At 36.1% G+C, this 15,180-nt stretch overlaps 1 protein-coding gene across 7 annotated transcripts in view; it reads left to right on the top strand.

Moving 5' to 3' along the window:
• The window catches only part of LOC101039804 (N-deacetylase and N-sulfotransferase 3), a 204,171-nt gene extending 196,795 nt beyond the window's left edge, over positions 1 to 7,376 (top strand). For 5 of the 7 annotated variants that reach the window (XM_010340358.3, XM_074396969.1, XM_074396964.1 and 2 more), the window contains one exon: positions 591 to 7,376. In XM_010340358.3, coding sequence (XP_010338660.3) covers positions 591 to 710 — 120 coding nt within the window. In that variant the 3' untranslated portion in view covers positions 711 to 7,376. The remainder of the gene's footprint in view (positions 1 to 590) is intronic. The other 2 variants (XM_074396966.1, XM_074396967.1) reach the window with 2 other exon arrangements.
• The last annotated feature ends 7,804 nt before the right edge of the window (positions 7,377 to 15,180 follow it).

Genomic DNA, 15,180 nt, shown 5'->3' with positions numbered 1-15,180 from the left:
CAATTGGAAAGTAAAAATAGGACCAAAAGATTTCTATTTTTGGCCAGGCATGGTGGCTCACACCTGTAATCCCAGCAGTATGGGAGGCCAAGATGGGTAGATCACTTGAGGTCAGGAGTTCGAGACCAGCCAGGCCAACATGGTAAAACCCCATCTCTACCAAAAATAAAACAAAATAAATTTAGCTGGGCATGCTGGCAGGCGCCTGTAATCCCAGCTACTCAAATCGCTTGAACCCAGGAGGTGGAGGTTGCAGTGAGCCAGGATCACACCATTAGTAAAGAAGTAAAATAGTAAAATCATAAATTTTAAAATAAATCACAAAATAGTAAAGAAATCTTTAATAGTGTAGGAGGGATTAGAGTGGGCAATACTGTCACCATGCCATTTGCCTCTTCCTAATATGAAATGCCAGTACCCAAGACTGTCAGTAAAATAACATAGGATGTACTAAATAAATAGTCCACCTGCTTAATAATACAAATTTTAATCCAAATCTGGTATACTTGACACTTACTTCAACATAGTCAAAGTATATGAAATACAATAAACAAAATAAAATGTACTTTTTTCTCCTCCTCTCCACTTAGAGCAGGACATTTCTGTCAAGCTACTATCGAGATCATAATGTGGAACTCTCAAAGCTGCTGCACAAACTGGGTCAGCCTCTGCCATCCTGGCTGAGACAGGAGCTGCAGAAACTAAGATAGCACTGAGAGAAAACTTGAGACTTCATCTTCCATGTAGAACACACCTTTTCCAAAGCTTCCAGAAGCTACCAAAAGGCAGTTGAAAAATATACCTCTTCAAATGAGAAAAAGAACAAAGTTTCTTCCATGTGCTGGCATGTGGATGATGAGAAAAAAGAAAGAGTACGTGTTACAAGCCTTGAGGCCTATGGCCTTTCTCTTAACCCATATCTGAGCCTGTGGGATTATTGTAGACTACTGTGCACTCGTGTGGAAGCCAATTGCAACCAATATAAACATTAAACACAAATGCAGAACTGTTCCATTTCATAGTAATATTTACACTTTTATATGTCAACTAAGATTGTGTCTCTGTAGATTTCTAGACCACTGTTTGCCTGTACAATGTTTTCTTATTCTTTGATTCTAAAAAGTGTCCTAGGAAACAAGCAGCAAAATAAACAACACAATGTAGCATAAAATGTCAAAAGCATAACACCCATGAAAAATGCTTGCCAAAATTTCAATCCACTGAAGCATTTAGAAATAATTGTAAGTTATAATTTGTACTAGATCAGAGAGTGGAAAAGTTATATATGAGCTTTATCTGCACCAAAAAAAAAACAAAAAACATAAGTGCTATAGCTAAAGAAAAGTGATTTTTTCATATACATAGTCTAGTGAATATATGTAAAAATTACTAACTCTTCCATCACAATATAAATGTTATGCTGAGATATATATTGTAAAGCTGTGGATGGTAAATAGAAACACACTCAGTATACCAAAACAGTAAATAACAATGTGAAGTATACTGACTAAATCCTCTATAGGGGAGAAATTGTAGGGATCTAAAGACATATCATTGAGAATTCTATGTCCACTTGCTGTAAGCTGTCAATCTATTCCAGTAGTCCTCACTAGTTCTACAGAAATGCATGCCTAGGGTCTGAGGTATGTGTCATCTCCAGAAACAGGTTGACTTTTAAATGTGAATACCTTTTTTTAATACTCCCCAAAACAAAACCTATTAAATAAAAACTAAAAACAGTTTCCCTAGTTGATGTGGTTAGGCTATTTACATTTAGATTATTTAAAATTTTCATTTTCCCAAATAGTTCAAAATAAAATTATGTGCTGTAGAGATTTATAACAAAAAACAAATTAATATATTATTTGTAATCTAATACAATGATACTTTTGATGAAATATGGCAAAGAAATATAAGCGAAGCAGAGGTCCATTTTCGAAAATATCTCACCCATTACTCTGGTGGAAGATAACAGAACATAGGTAACATGGGTTAGCTACTAAATTAAATGCAGGAAGTACAAAGATGAGCAAGTCATGGCTCTTGAAATATATTTACATTTAAATTGTAAATGATATATATGGTTAATAAAGTATTCAAAAAAGAAAATAATACATCATACTTATTTTCTTGTTAATATTTACTTAATTTGGCAGTGCAAGGTGGGACAGAGTCTTGCTATGTTGCCCAGGCTGGAGTACAGTGGCACAATCTCAGCTCACTGCAGCCTCCACCACCTGGGCTCAAGCAATTCTCCTGCCGCAGCCTCCTGAATAGCTGGAATTACAGGTGCACACCACCACACCCAGCTAATTTTTGTATTTTTAGCAGAGATGGGGTTTCACCATGTTGGCCAGGCTGATCTCGAACTCCTGACCTCATGATCCACCCACCTCAGCCTCTCAAAGTGCTGGGATTACAGGCGTGGGCCGCAGTGCCCAGCCAACTTAATTTTTAAATGTACTTGCATGTACATAAAATTTAAGTAGTAAATTGATTCCCAGCTATGACTATAAGCCTTTATAAAATATTATCAAAAGTATGATTAGAAACAAATATGAGAGGAAAAGCTATAGTTAAAATGTTTTCATTGTCATTATAATGTGTAAAATTATCAATTACTAATTAGAAAACAAAGTGTGAGATCCACTTACTATACATTTTTAAATGTACATTATAATTCCTGATTTTTTAAGTTTTATATACCTAAAGAATATACTAATTTTTAAATATACTATTAGCAGAAAGAATTGGAAAAATAACCAATTTTTAAGACTCTTGACTCTAAAAACAAAATCAAAGTCATTTGAACAAATATGGAAAACACAGTCTTCATGCTTACTGCTGTCTCTTTTGAAGCAGCACGTGCCAGACATGCTAGGAAAATTACTATAGTCTTCCATCTTCACCAATTTAAGGAAACTGGCTTAGGAGGGTTAAACGTAACGAGAATAGGCCCCAGCAGTTATATACAGTGCTATGTTTTCATTTGGCAACATTTATTATAATAAAAAACAAAAGGGAAAACTCATATTTATGCTTTAATGGTAAGATGTACCTTTGAACTGCTAAGCAAAGCTGCTAATGGCATAATTTTGTCTAGGTAAATCGAGTTGACTGAACACCTCATCCTTTCTCATCCTTTCAAATAGATGTCCAAAACATACTCCATGTTTTTATAAAGGCAGAAGATAAAGGAAGAGGTCTTACCAAAATTTATTCATTCACAAAGAATTGTATTATGCTACCTAGAGCAGCAAAGCTGTGAAAGGATTTTTGACCACTCAATGTGTCTTGAAGACGGCATCAAATTCTAGAGGACATGCATACTTTCCACATTATATACTCCAACTGGTTAATATGCTAATCTGAAAATAACATAAATGCATATGAAAGAATAATGAGAGATAATTTGATTTAAAACTAGCTTTGTATAGAATTCCCTTTTTCATTGTTTAAAATATGAAACTTCCTCAGGAAGAAATGAAATGGTTATTTCAATGTTTATAGCTATAATATTCTTGTCATTCACATTGAATGAAAATTACTGAAAACATTTTTTTCTCTGAGTTTTTTAAAATAAAAACCTGGATATAAGTCTGATAGTAGCATGGTACCTCATATGTACAACAATAAACTGATAGGAAAATGAAGAGTTTGGACCTGGTGATTTTAGGTAATCAGTAGGTATTTTATTGTCTTTGCCTGAGGGTGAGTGGGAGGTGGTTATAGAACATAGATACCACTAACATAATTCAAAATGAAAAGACAGAAAGCTTTCAAGTAGGATATATATCTATCCTATATTTATAAAACCTTTCACAGGTCCTTCTCCTCCTAAATTTATATGTTACTTACAGTGATTTTTTTTTTTTTAGTTCTAATAAATATAATGTAGCTCTTAGGTCATTTATGAGACTCTAGAATAAGAGAATACAAGAACCACACAGCTGTTAATAAATGGACTTAATTATAGCCTTTCTTACTCCCAGTATTCTGTTCTGCCCATTTCTTTCTTCAGAGTTTTAAAAAGTGTTCATCTCTCTTTACTAAAAATCTAGCAAAACAATCTCTACAATAAATGGAGGAAGCGGGGATTTAGGGAGTGTAAAGTTGCCATTTACCTTCATTCTCCACAAATTTTCTTTTCTCTCTTCCAATCCCTTTCTTTTCTAGACATCAGCTTTTCACATGTTGCAACCCACCCTATCTCGGTGCACCAGTTGAATTCCCCACAGGCTTGCCTCCCACACACGTGGCTCACGGCTCACTGATTGAGCTGGGACATCTCATCTCATCTTCTGCCTTCAGACTGTGATTTATAGCATTGGCTTCCCTGGTCCTCAGGCTTTCAGTCTCGGATTGAATTACACTGTTAACTACCCAGTCTCCAACGTGCACAGCAGATCATGAGACTTCTCAGCCTCCGTAAGCATGTGAGCCAATCCCTCATAATATGTCATATGTACATATCTCTCTCCTATTAATTCTGCTTTTCTGGGGAACTCTAAGACACACAGTTTCACCTTGATTCCATCCCCTGCAAATATTTGCTAACTACTTCGAGTAAGCCTTTCAGCTGTGGCCAAGGATACCCAACAGAATGTAAGGGACACTTCTTCCAGACCAGTGCTGCTACTAGTTCTTGCCATTTATTGTCCCTAATTTGTTATCTGTAAGAGTTCTCTACATACTTAATGCTCTTAATAAATGTTAGAGTAAAACTTATTCACTTATTTATTGGTACTGAAACTAATAAATAAGTTGAACCTTCTTCCATTAATCCTATAACTATCCTTATTGTTAAGTATGTATCACTTCTCAGTCTATTCCCAAAGTTATAAATACAAAAATTAATAAATCACTAAAGTTGGAATTAGTTACATGCTCACCATCTCATTTGGAGCATCTCTTAGAGAAAGAGGAATCATGAATAGTATCAATAAGTTAAAAAAGACATTTACTTGCCAGAGTCAAGTCAAATATCTCATTCACTATATTATGGTCAGATTTCCCAAGAGAAATAGAAATAGTGCCAGATAAATAAACACATATATACTTATAAGTATACAAATGCACACACACACACACACACACACACACACGTATTTAAAGACTCATTATAAGGTAATTGGCTTACATGAGTTTAGAGGATGCAAAGACCCATGATCTGTCATCAGCAAGTTATAGACCCAGGAAAGCCAGAGATGTAATTCACAGGCCTGAGAGCCAGAGAGCCAATAGTGTTGCAGTCTGGGTTTGAAGGCCTAAAAACCAGGAGCACTGAGGACAGAAGTTCAATGTTCCAGCTCCAGCAGCCAGGCAGAGTTAACTGAATACTCCTCCACCTTTTTATTCTGTTCAGGCCCTTAATGGATCAGACAATGCCTACCAACACTGAGGAGAGTAATCTGCTTAACTCGATCTACCAACTGAAATGCTAATCTCATCCAGAAACACCATCATAGCCACACCCAGAAATAATGTTTCACCAGCTATCTAGGTTTCCTCTGACCCAGTCAAAGTTGACACATAAAATTAGCCATCACATTTACTTAGCAATCCCTTTCAAGGAAGTCAAAGCAAATTTTACATATTACATGCTCACAGTATAAACTCTCCAAGATATTGTTAGAAAGAATGTATTTGCCCACATTTCACCATACAAAAAAGTGAATTACACTGAATAAAATGTGAGATGCTTCCAAAGCACCCAGAATCCGTGACAAATCTTACATAAAACTGTCTACATCAAGCTGCTTCTTGGTTTTGAGGGAATACATTAAGTGGAGGAAATGCCTGCTGTCTATGTTTCTGATGCCAAAATGCTCTATTTCAAATCAATAACTGAGATGGAAACCAGACCTGGTTCTTAAACATTATACATAATTTATACAGTTGGACCAAAGAAGATGAGTCTTCTCTATTTGATAAATAACATTCTGAATCTAAACTTTTTTCAGTTTCAACCACATTAAACGGAAATGCAAGCTCAACATGCTGTATACTCCGGGTGCTTTAGTGTATTGTTTCAGACCTTAATTTAAATGCTTCAAAGCAAACAAAACTTTTTAAAGCCCACAAAACAAATATACTATTAAAAATAAAGTTTACTTCATATACAAGTGAATTGACAAATTTTTAATAATTTAAAGATTATAATTTTAAAAACAATAAAGAGCTATGAAAATGTAATATTGATAAATCCTCCCTCTCACCTGTCATCATCCTGAGAAGGCCATATTGTTTTCATTCTCAGTTAATTACAGGGATGTCCTCAGTGCTATCAGAATAGCAAAAAAGGTGGATTGGACTATAATTCAACATTTGTTCTTAACTAAGTAACATTCTGTAGGTGACTTTTCTGATCTCAATTTATGCTTCTGTCAATGGAAGTCACATGTGATCACTGGTAAGGAGGGCAATGCTTTTCTCCTTGCTTTGTTTACCATGTGCCAGAAGATCAGTTATTTTAACATGTGACTCTCTCTGTCTCTGATCTACTCTCCCATAAAGGAGGAACCAATGAATTATCTAAGTGGTAAAATCGGAAGCAGAAATTGGGCTTGAATAGCTCAACCTGTCTCCCTCACTTCTCTTTGGGATCTACCTGCAAAGAACAGTCACCCCGGTCCTCTTGGCCTGTGTTAACTTTAACAGAAATCGACATTTATTTAAACCCATAAACAAAACCAAAAGAAGAGTTAAAAACAAAAATAAAAACATAAATACATGCTAAAAAATTAGGAAGGTAAGCAAGAATGTGAGGAACTAATATAAGTGAACTAAATGTCTCCTCTTCACGTGGGAAGCCAACCGATACTGCTTAAAGTAGATAAATTAAGAAATTAGGGTAAAAGTGAAATTCGAATTATGAAGATCATCAGCAGAGCTTAAACAAATGGCAAAAGCAAATTGCCTTTGATAAGTGGGACTGGAGTGCTGGACCAGGGAAAAGTATTGGAATTTTTATTTCCAAATGCATGAATTGCTTTACTTTATAAGAACAATAAGTTATCATTTTAAAGACTAAGACTGTGTATTCAGGACCAACTGTGTCCAGAAGGAGAAGCACAGAAGCAAGAAATCTAAGCAGCATCAGATACTGGATATCACCCAAGAAATCAACTAATAAATAGGACCTCTGCCATGGGGTAGAGTCTCATCACTGCAGTACAATAGTTTTAAAATATAGCCTGTGGACCTCTGGCAGACCTGAGTTCTCTTCAGAGGGTCTGCAAGGTCAAAACGATTTTTATATTAATGTGAATTCATTATATGCCTTTGTCATTGTGCTGATATTGTTACTAATGGTGCAATAGCAATAGTGGGTAAAACTGCTGGTGCTTTAACATAAATAAAGGCAGTAGAATTAATCTGTACTATTGTATTCATCATCATCACACACTTATCTTTTAAAACAGTGTCACTTATGACTGTCCTTGACAAAGCGGTAAAATTATTAATATTATTACATTTCCACACTACGGTGTATGCTTTTTAATCTTCTGTGTGACAAAATGGGAAATGTGCCTAAAGCACGGCTGCTGCATACTGAAGCAGGTGGTTTTCTCGAAAAAAAAAAAAGCCCTTGAGCAACTGTTTGAGCTGCAAGTAGAACCAGCCACTTTCTTCGTGGAACATCATTTTTACTTGAAAGAATGACACAGAATTGTGGTTATTTAGACTTTAGCAACTGGCAAATATTTTCTTAAAACAGAACAAAGTGAGTTTGTCACTTAAAAAAAAAAATTGACAGTATTTCTTGCCAATTATAAAATTTCAGCTTTCAAGCAAAAATTAGAATTTTGTAGAACTTGTATTGCTACCATGAGCTTCACAGCATACTCATATTTAAAGACCTTTCTGATGAGGCTGGTGGTGATATTAAAAAATGTAATTTTCTAATATTATATAATGAAAGGTGTCAACGTTTGAAAGATCAGCGTAACTCAGTAAACCATTTTCCAAAAAAGCAATGCTGAGGTCACAAAACACATATACATAGTATAAATAATATATGTATACATAGCATAGTCATTATAACAGTGAAAAATTTATTCTCAGAGTAAGATAAACCAATAGATTTTAATATAGCAGAATATGAACAGTTCATTGATTTGTTTTGGATTCCACATTGCAAATATCCTTTAAGACAATAGCATTTGTCAATTTTTAATGTAGTATCAAGAAAAATATCCACAATTATATAAAAAGGCTATAAACATATAGGTATATAAATATATACTTTCCTTTCCCAAACATATATGGGTATGAGACCAGATTTTCTTCATATACTTCAACAAAACAACCTATCAAAATAAATTGAATGCAGAAGTAGATAGAATTCAACGTCTCTATTAAGCCAAACATTAAACAAATTTACCAAAATGTAATGCAATGCCACTCTTCTCATTTTCTTTTATTTCAGAAAGCATAGTTATTTTTTCAGTAAACTATAGATTTATTATGGGTTTGTTCTTATTTTTTAATGTTTTTTTAATTTCTCCATTTTAATTTCTAATAAAGTAAATATTGACAAATATAACTATACTATCTATATAGCATAATCTATAACATTGATAAATGTATCTATAATATTGATAAATATAATCATTTCTTTTATAAACAAAAGCCCTTTGGGGTTCTCAATAATGTTTAAGAATGTAAAAGGATCCCCAGACTAAAAAGAATAAGAGCCATTGGCATGGGATTTGGAAGTAATTTAAGTACCCAAAGCTAAGATTTACACCATAAACAATAGGCTAAAAAGAAAATAGTGGAAAGCCAGACTACACCTCCCCTCCACCACCTTCCTTCTCTACTCCCAGAATGGAGTTGCCTGGCTGGAGATGAAGAAATACTGCAAAGAGGAAAGAAAGGTAAATACAAATTGGGATTTTTTTCTACCCTGCCTTCTTCCTTGACACCAAGCTGAGCCCTAAGAATGGAGGATGAGAGAGCTTTAAGTCTGAGGATCAAACAGTAGAGAAACTGCACCCTACTTCCCATTTAAAACTCTGCAAAGCAGCAACCTCTTCCATGTACTCTGCCCACCAGTGGTGAAGGCTCTCCCCGACCAAATAGTAGAGATAGCTTGTGGTATCCTAGGTATAGATGTCCTACAGGAGAACACATAAAAGTTCCATTTCTCCAGATAAGCTGTAGGAATCACTAAGAACCATCATTCTCAGTAAACTGACACAAGAGCAGAAAACCAAACACCGCATGTTCTCACTCATAGGCGGGTGTTGAACAATGAGAACACATGGACACAGAAAGGGGAGCATCACACACTGGGGTCTGTTGGGGGGAAATGGGGGAGGGACAAGGGGGTGGGGAGGTGGGGAGAGATAGCATGGGGAGAAATGTCAGATATAGGTGAAGGGAAGGAAGGCAGCAAATCACACTGCCATGTGTGTACCTATGCAACAATCTTGCATGTTCTTCACATGTACCCCAAAACCTAAAATGCAATAAAAAAATAAAATTAAATTAAAAAGAACAGCCTTTTAAATCCAAAGGGACCCTGCAGCTGGTACAAAGAGGGCATGTAATAACCTGCACCAATTGATGACTACAGATCATGGGAGGAGCCTAGACCATGAAATCTAGAGACCACTTTACAAAGACTAACCAACCCTATTGAGGTTCATCCAATGCCAGCAGAGGAGAGATGATGACTGAGGCCAGGTGTTACCCTACCACTTCATGTCCACTACCATAACCACCTTTGGAAGAAAGGGAGAGAAGAATCTTCATTTTGACTGTGTTTTCCTAAAATATTTAAAAATCATTACAGTTCTGAACTATATCTTGAATAGGGACAATTATTAAAAACTAAAAGAAAGCTATATTTTGAACAAGTTGTGAATTATGGAATTTTTACCCATTACATAAACATGACATTCCAGGTCCAATTAGCAACAACGGATACTCAGGAAAAAAGGGCAACCAGCTAGGGTTGAGGCTAGTGATAGGCTCTGACTCAGCTAAGATGACCCAGCGTACGCACGGCAATGTAGTTGAGTCTGCAACTGAGGCACATACGAAGATTATGATCTTCCTCCAAAAACACCTATTCCATTCTGTGGTAGACACGCTCCAAGAGTGATGATCCCCTTCTAAGATCCTATTTCCTTGAGTGTAGGCATGAACCGTGAATACTACAGGATAGTGAATCCCTTGGTTAGCACACCCCATGTTCGATCTGTCAAGAAATCCTGTTAGCTCAATCTTCAATTCCATCCAAAGCCAACCACTTCTCACCAAATTCACGGCTACCACCTCATTCTAAGATGCCAAAGTCTTTATCCTGGTTATCCTCCCTGCCTCCATGTATCTGTACTACAATCTGTTGTCAACCCAACATCCAGGGTAATCGTTTTACAAAGTAAATCACAACACTTTAATTCCTACAATAGCTCTCCTTTTCATTCAGAGTACGTGCTACGGTCCTTCTAGTGGCCTGCAAGGCCTTACATAACCTGGTATCCATCACCTTTGTGACCGCAGCTCCTCTTCCTCCTCTCTCATTCTGTAACAGTTGCACTGGCTCCCTTACTATCTTACTTAGGACCTTGGTGTTGACATGCCCACAAATATTAACGTGGCTGGCTTCCACACTGTAGTGCAGTGTTTGCTCAGATGTCATCTACTCAATAAGGCCTACTCTGACAACCTTATATAAAATTTCACCCCTTCCTCCCTACCCTGACTCCTGATTTCTACCTGATACCTATTACTCCGAAGTAATCTTTTTTTAACCATAGCACTTATAATCTTATAACTAATTGTATGATTTACCAATTTTATTAGATCTTTTGTCTTCTCCCACTCAAATAAGCTTCTCAAAGGCAAACTATTTGTCTGTTTTCTTTCATCAATATATATCATGTCAAGGAGTCTAGTCTCTGAAATAATAAGTGCTCAATAAATACTTGTTGAATTAATTAATTTAACAATAAGTAACTGGAAAAGCAAGACATGACAGTTTTAACGTAGTATATGTTCTTACATTTAAGTGCTAGAAAAAAAGTATAACTTTTTATAAAAATCAGTAAATTTGATTCACAAAAATACATATTTCCCCATCATACAAAGACTTACAACTGTGTTTCTTCTAAATAAAAATAATAATAAATTCAATTTTTAGTAATAATTATTATATGTAAGACAAAAGAAACAAAACTTCTCTTAAATAATGGTAATTACCAGAAATTCTTTTAAATTATCCTAAAAACAATACCAAAAAGATACTGCTAGTTTTCTTCTATAGATGAGGAAACAGGTTTGGAATGGATAGTTAATTCTCCCAAGGTCTCACAAGTAGCAAAGCCCAGACGTATTTTATACCTAATATCATTTTTCTTCTGTTACACAGAACATCAGTTCTGAGCATGGGCTCTGAGCCAGAAAGATTACATCCAAATCCACTTCAAACCTTAGGTTAATTACATTATTTCTCTGTGCCTCAATCTACTCATCTGTAAATTGATAATAATTGTATAGCCCTCATACAATTGTTAGGATTAAATGAGTTAATGAGCATGTAAATACTCAATAAACACTAGTTATCACCATTATTACTATCTCTCTTAGAGACTATAAATAATTGTAGTCAGGTGCAGTGGCTCACATCTGTAATCCCAGCACTTTGGGAGGCTGAGGCAAGCAGATCATGTAAGGTCAGGAGTTCGAGGCCAGCCTGTCAAACAATGCAAAACTCCATCTCTACTAAAAATACAAAAATTAACCAGGTGTGGTGGCATGCACCTGTAATCCCAGCTACTCTGGAGGCTGAGGCAGGAGAATCGCTTGACCCCGAGAGACGGAGATTGCAGTGAGCCAAAATCCACCACTGCATTCCAGCCTGGGTGACAGAGCAAGACTCTGTCTTAAAAAAAAAAAATGCTATAAATAATTATTTTTCAGAACTCCTTTTGTGTTACACTCATTTTACGTAATTTCCCTTCTTAGTCCTTTTCAGTAAGTTTTGGTCAATGCTGTAAAGAATGATGAGAATTAAAAAATTTGTATTGCTTTTATCAAATTTAAGTCCTCAATTCCAGAAATTTCTTTCTGGACTTTCTGTTTCCTAAGAAAAACTGTCTATTTACATAAATTATCATACTGATAAAAGGGTTTTAAACTAAAGAAATACAAAAGTCACTTATCTGGTTCTATTCTACTTAGTTTTCTACAGTTTTACTTATAAAATTTAGAAATAACTACTAACACATCTTACATATTAAATTGGAGTATTCTTTTTTTAATGATTGTTCACTTGGAGATAAAATTTATTTATTTTTGACCAGGTGCGGCGGCTCACACATGTAATCCCAGCACTTTGGGAGGCCAAGGCAGGTGGAGCACAAGGTCAGGAGTTCGAGAGCAGCCTGGCCAATATGGTGAAACTCCATCTCTACTAAAAATACAAAAATTAGCCAGGTGTGGTGGTGGTTGCCTGTAGTCCCAGCTACTTGGGAGGCTGAGGCAGGAGAATCACTTGAATCCAGGAGGCGGAGGCTGCAGTGAGCCAAGATCGCACCACTGCACTCCAGCCTGGGTGACAGAGTGAGACTCCATCTCAAAAAAAAAAAAAAAAAAAAAAAAATTTATCTTTCTATAGTGTAAGTATGACATTTATTTTTAACCTTTGTTTAAAGCTTTACAAATATGGCAGAAAGCAAAACTTTAGACCAATCATGTTCCTGAATAAAGAGGCACAATTCTCAATGCAGTGTTAGCATGTGGAATCCAGAAACAGGTTACAGGTAGAATACAGAGGGACAGAGCAAAGTTTAAAGAGTGAATAGGAAAAGGCTGCTTTGAACACTGTCCCAGGAAGGCAATAATTAATCTATTCTTTTACATTTTTTTAAATAGACTTTTTGAGGAGGTATGATTAGATACTATAAAACTCACCAGGTGAAGCGTACATCCCGTAACTGCTGAGTCATGAATAGGATTGTACAGCCATCATGGCAATCTGATATCAGAAGATCTCTGACCATGGTTGATAGATGGGGTTCTTCATGCCCATTTGGCGATAAGCCCTACCCCCAACCCAGCCCCAGCCAATCATTGATCTGTTTTCTGTCACTATCAATTTGCCTTTTCTGAACATTTCATATAAATAGAATCATATAGTATGTAGTCTTTTGCGTCTGGCTTCTTTTCACTTAGTGGCATGGTTCTGAGTTTCATCTACACCATGTGTTAGTCATACTATGCATCAGTACTCGTGTTTTTTGTTTGTTTTGTTTTGTTTTTAGATTTTTATGTTAAGTTCAGGGGAGCATGTGCAGGATGTGAGGTTTGTTACATAGGTAAATGTGTTTCATGGGAGTGTGTTGTACAGATTATTTCCTTACCAGGTACTAAGCCTAGTACCCAATAGTCATTTTCCTGATCCTCTCTCTCCTCCCTCCCTCCACCCTCAGGTAGGCCCAGTGTGTATTGTTTCCCTCTATGTGTCCACGTGTTCTCATCATTTAACTTAAATTGGAGGATTCTTTTTTTTTTTTTTTTTGCACATCAAAATGAATTATTTTAATCAATGAAACACATTAAATCTACAGAAAAAGAAAAGGTCCTACATCAACTGCTTACTTGGAAAGCTGGTATTTAAATGTCAAAAATGTAAACTCTTTCTCCTGTCTTCCCGGCATTGATGATTTTGAAGAATTTTTGATTTTATTATACATAACATTGCTTTAGCTAAGTAAGTATATCTTCTCAGTTCCAAGTATCCTGCAAAGCCTGCTCTCCAGCCCCTCCTGCTTAGGACTCCCTGTGATTGGGTGAAACAGGGCTCTTTCCCTTGCTCCAGATGAGAGACCAGAGCTAGTTTGGAAGTGGGTGGTACTGCTACAAAGTCCACAGCCTCATAGTTTTCCAGCATCACACAGTACAAAGCCCTCTGGTCAGGCACCATGATGGCCCATTCCTTCTTAGGGAAGTATACAGCCACGTCCTCAAAAGCCACTGATTCCTGAGGCCTGGCTACTGAGGACACAGTTGTCATTGTCTGACCTCTTTTATTCCTTTCTTGGGTAAAGGTAAAAGTCTCAGGTGCATGGGATCCTGACGGCCTTTGCAGCTTTTCAGCAAGCCAAACGAGTATCCTTATACAGCATCTGAAGTCTTTTATTTTACTTTTTTATTTCATTTATTCATTTATTTTGAGATGCAGCCTTACTTTGTTACCCAGGCTGGAGTGCAGGGGCACCATCTCTGCTCACTGCAACCTCCACCTCCCAGGTTCAAGTGATTCTCTTGCCTCAGCCTCTTGAGTAGCTGGGATTACAGGCACATGCCACCACGCCTGGCTAATTTTTATATTTTTTGGTAGAGACAGTGACGATCTATTCCAGTTATAAATACTAACTAATAGGAATTAGTTCCACAGTTTGCCATAGAATTTTCCCTCTGAAATGATTTTCATTACAAATTTTGAAATATAGTCCTAACATAGGGGCGAGACTTAATTTAAACCTTTTGGCAAAGACAGAGGTAAGATGTGCCTGAGGCCAAAAGAGTTAGTCATATTTTTGCCTTAAATACTACTCTGCATTTAAAAAAGTTTGTCATTTTTGCTTAAATATACTACCCTGCATTCATTTTTCCTTCTGTACATTATGTATAATTTCTCAGAATTCTTTTTCGTTTTTTATCATCCTAGCTTCCTCATTCAACAAACGTTTCATTGAGCATGTACCAAAGTACTACTGTAGGTAAGATGAATATGAGTACATTCTTGCCCTCTAGTAAACCAGGCAGAAATATTTAATTTCTCCAACAGAATCATTGTCTAGTTTGATATATAGCACATTAACAGTGTGTTAAATACTTTGCACAGTAGGAAATGAATTAAATCTCTAACTGATTAATTCAGTATGTTAAAAACTTGTGTATCAAGTTCCGGTATATTCCAATGGTATATCTAGAATATGCATCTGGAAAAGGTTGTCATTTCTGGTAGAACCTGAAGTTTTCAATATTCACTGTAGATATTAATCATATAAAACTGAAATCCAGAGGATAGGCTTTTAGAGCTACTAGATATGCTGCTATTTTCATGTTATCATCCACATATACATTAATACATTCATGCACAATGAACAAATGTATTTAATTCAAAGAGATTTAAACACATACCTAAACAAGGTGACAAAT

Source organism: Saimiri boliviensis, chromosome 3 (assembly GCF_048565385.1).
Source record: "Saimiri boliviensis isolate mSaiBol1 chromosome 3, mSaiBol1.pri, whole genome shotgun sequence".
NCBI lineage: Eukaryota > Metazoa > Chordata > Mammalia > Primates > Cebidae > Saimiri > Saimiri boliviensis.
The sequence above is the reverse complement of the archived record's forward strand: the minus strand, read 5'-3'. Positions and strand labels throughout refer to the sequence as shown.